The following is a 2,809-nucleotide window of genomic DNA, read 5'->3' on the forward strand; positions in this document are numbered from 1 at the left end:
GCTAAAATAATTTCTACATATTATATAGATACAACCATATTTGAAAATGACAACGGATGTTTTACCTAGTTTTACATTTAGTACACGAAAAAGTAATAAGACACAACAAATTTTAGGATTTTTAATCCTAGAATAGAAAAAGATTACAATCTGGATAGTAAATGAGACGATGACGATGGTGATGATCATCACCATCGTCGTCGTCTTCGTCGTGATTGTCGTCTTCGTTTTCGCCGTCGTCACTTGCGACGTCATCTCAATTGTCGTCGTCGTCGTCTTCTTTTTCGCCGTTGTTGTCTTCCTCATCGTCGCCTTTGTTGTTGTCTTAGCCAGTCGTCGCTGTCGACGCCGTCGCCTTCATGTTCATGGTCGTGACCGTCATACTTGTAATCGTCGTCGTCTTCGTTTTCGTCGTCGTCGTCGTCAACGCTTTACAAGTCGTCTCCTTTGTTGTCGTCGTAGCCCGGGTCGTCGTCGTAATAATCGTAGTGTGTGCGTCGTCGTTGCCGTCATATTTGTTGAAATCGTTTCAGTGAACGCAGTCGTCGACTTACTCGTCGTCGTAGTCTACGTTTTTGCCGTTGTCGTCGTCTACGCTTTTGCCGTCGTCGTCGTTTACACTTTTGCCGTCGTCGTCGTCGCCTTCGTTGTCGTCGTTGTCTATCTCGTCGTCACCTTTGCTGCCGTTGTTTTTGTCGTAGTCGCCGTCTTCCTCGTCGTCGTAGCTGTGATCGTCTTCTTAGTCACCGTCATCGTCGTGGTAGACGTCGTCGCGTTCTCACCGTGTTCGTTTCCGTCTACGCCGGCATCTTCGTCGTCGCCGGCGTCGTCTTCGTCGCCGGCTTCTTCGGCGTCGCCGGCTTCTTCGGCGTCGCCGGCTTCTTCGGCGTCGCCGGCTTCTTCGGCGTCGCCGGCTTCTTCGGCGTCGCCGGCTTCTTGGGCGTCGCCGGCGTCTTCGGCATTGCCGGCGCCTTTGTCGTTGTCATAGCTGTCATCGTCATTATTATCATCATATCAGCACATTGCAACATAATTAAGGTTACAGAAAGTCACTGTATGCGGGCAGCACAAGACCGATCATAGTAACCTTAGAGATTTATCACCAAGGTATTTTCAATTACGGATTTTAGGATAATTGTATTTTCTTTTAAAGAAGGAAATAGAATTTTATAATTAAAATAGTTATTCAATGATGTGTTGTTGCCATATGTACTGATAAAGCAAAAAAATGTAGTCCCAGATCTAATCTTTTTACCTTGTAACTAATTTAAAATAGCCCTAAGTCCCCTTTTTAATTAAACTCTCACACGGAAGGGGAACCTCATATTCGTACGGACCACATATAGGGCGTTCGTAAATATTGACATTAGTCAACAAAAAGTAATAATTGATATACCACTGTATTTCGTACTTTCACACATTTTTTTATTTGATATATAGTGGATAATTTAAAACTAATTTATTTTACACTAGTAATGGCTAGTAAAAATGTGCACACGAGGAAATTAAAACAATAACTTACTAGACGCACTGTTCTGTAAGTATTGGTATGTAATCCAGAATAGAACAGCACACGCTCAATATGTTTGTCTTAGTCTTTAAGTTGTTCCCTAATTACAATTCACATTAATTAATTGATACATGGAAACAATTAGCACAAAGCAAATGACATCTCGAATTTAACTTTGTAAAAGATCTTGAATTACGTTTGAACGTAAACACATCTTCGTTTTAAAGCGAAACATTTAAAATATTGTCTTCGTTATTTACTTATATTATAAACCAATAAATAATTACTAATATTTTCCCAACCAAGGAAATTATTTTATTATTTATTTTATAAATACTAATACTTAAAGTATGTTATTTAACTTCAGATGTTTTTTTATTATTATTACACTCCTGAGAAGTCTGCAATATTTTAATTATGCATTAATATAACTAGAATAAATTGAAAGTTTATCCCTCATTATATCTGTTCTCGGAATAAAGCAATCACTGGAAGCAGAACAATACGACGAGAAACTTTATTGGTTTTTAATGGTGAAGTCTGTATAAAAATTTAATTTTACTGACTTTTAACTAAAGACATTTAGAAACGAAAGAAAAATTTTTAAATATTACATTTTATTTAGAAGGATGTTTTTCTACGGCTTTCTTTGTAAAGTTTTTTTTTTGTGTTGTTTTTATTGGTTTAGGCAACGTATATGTCATCTGTTTCTGTCCTCAAGTTTCAAATGCACATTTTCGAAAACCGTGATAAACCGTAATCTCATTTCGTGTTAAAATTAATCTAGTTCATTGATTAATTCAATAAAATTCATTTTAAGGGCTGTATTGACCAAAACCCAGAACTAAAGGAAAGGTACTTTTACTAATTAAACGGTTTTTTATATATAAAGTTCTTATACAATATATAACTGAGAAATCACGTTTTAATGCGGAGCGTTACCTACGATGTCATATCTTTTCCACCTCATTGCGTTTGAAGACTTTACCAGCACAATAAATACATATTTATAAGTTCATATTAAGCAATAACATGCACTGACAGTGTGAAGTCAAGTGTCAAAGGATAAAGGAATACTAAATAGTGTTTGTGCGTCATATGATGTACTCGTATAAATATACTGTTGACTCTTTAGTTATTTTTTTTTAAAAAGTGGCCCCCGCTATTGAGGACCTCTCGTACCCCTAACATGTGGGGCCTTTTATTTCTGTTTTGTAATAATTTTTCATTAATGTTTTTTTATTTCCATTCTCCTATACCATGCGTCATATGTTCTTCCTTTCTTTTACTTTCTATCCA

General features: G+C 36.8%; 1 protein-coding gene across 1 annotated transcript; it reads right to left on the reverse strand.

The window, feature by feature from the left end:
* Window positions 1-302: 302 nt before the first annotated feature.
* On the reverse strand, window positions 303-1,081 carry LOC137919594 (aspartate and glycine-rich protein-like). The gene is made up of 4 exons (XM_068762725.1): window positions 1,044-1,081; window positions 783-988; window positions 555-738; window positions 303-429 (listed from the first exon to the last, which is right to left on the reverse strand). Exons 1-4 carry the CDS (start codon window positions 1,079-1,081, stop codon window positions 303-305), a joined length of 555 nt encoding a protein of 184 aa, XP_068618826.1.
* Between the last annotated feature and the right edge of the window lie 1,728 nt (window positions 1,082-2,809).

This window comes from Battus philenor, unplaced genomic scaffold (assembly GCF_028537555.1).
Source record: "Battus philenor isolate CCGP_79_NKW_IND1 unplaced genomic scaffold, ilBatPhil1.0.hap1 SCAF_1, whole genome shotgun sequence".
In the NCBI taxonomy this organism is placed as follows: domain Eukaryota; kingdom Metazoa; phylum Arthropoda; class Insecta; order Lepidoptera; family Papilionidae; genus Battus; species Battus philenor.

What these genes read in the sequence shown, in the direction of transcription:
- LOC137919594 (XM_068762725.1), bottom strand. Translation starts at nt 1,081, where the DNA reads ATGATCGGTCTTGTGCTGCCCGCATACAGTGACTTTCT. An exon ending in CCCGCATACAGTGACTTTCT is followed by an intron (nt 989 to 1,043) that starts GTAACCTTAATT and finishes TGACGATGACAG; the next exon opens with CTATGACAACGACAAAGGCG. An exon ending in AACGTAGACTACGACGACGA is followed by an intron (nt 430 to 554) that starts GTAAGTCGACGA and finishes CGACTTGTAAAG; the next exon opens with CGTTGACGACGACGACGACG.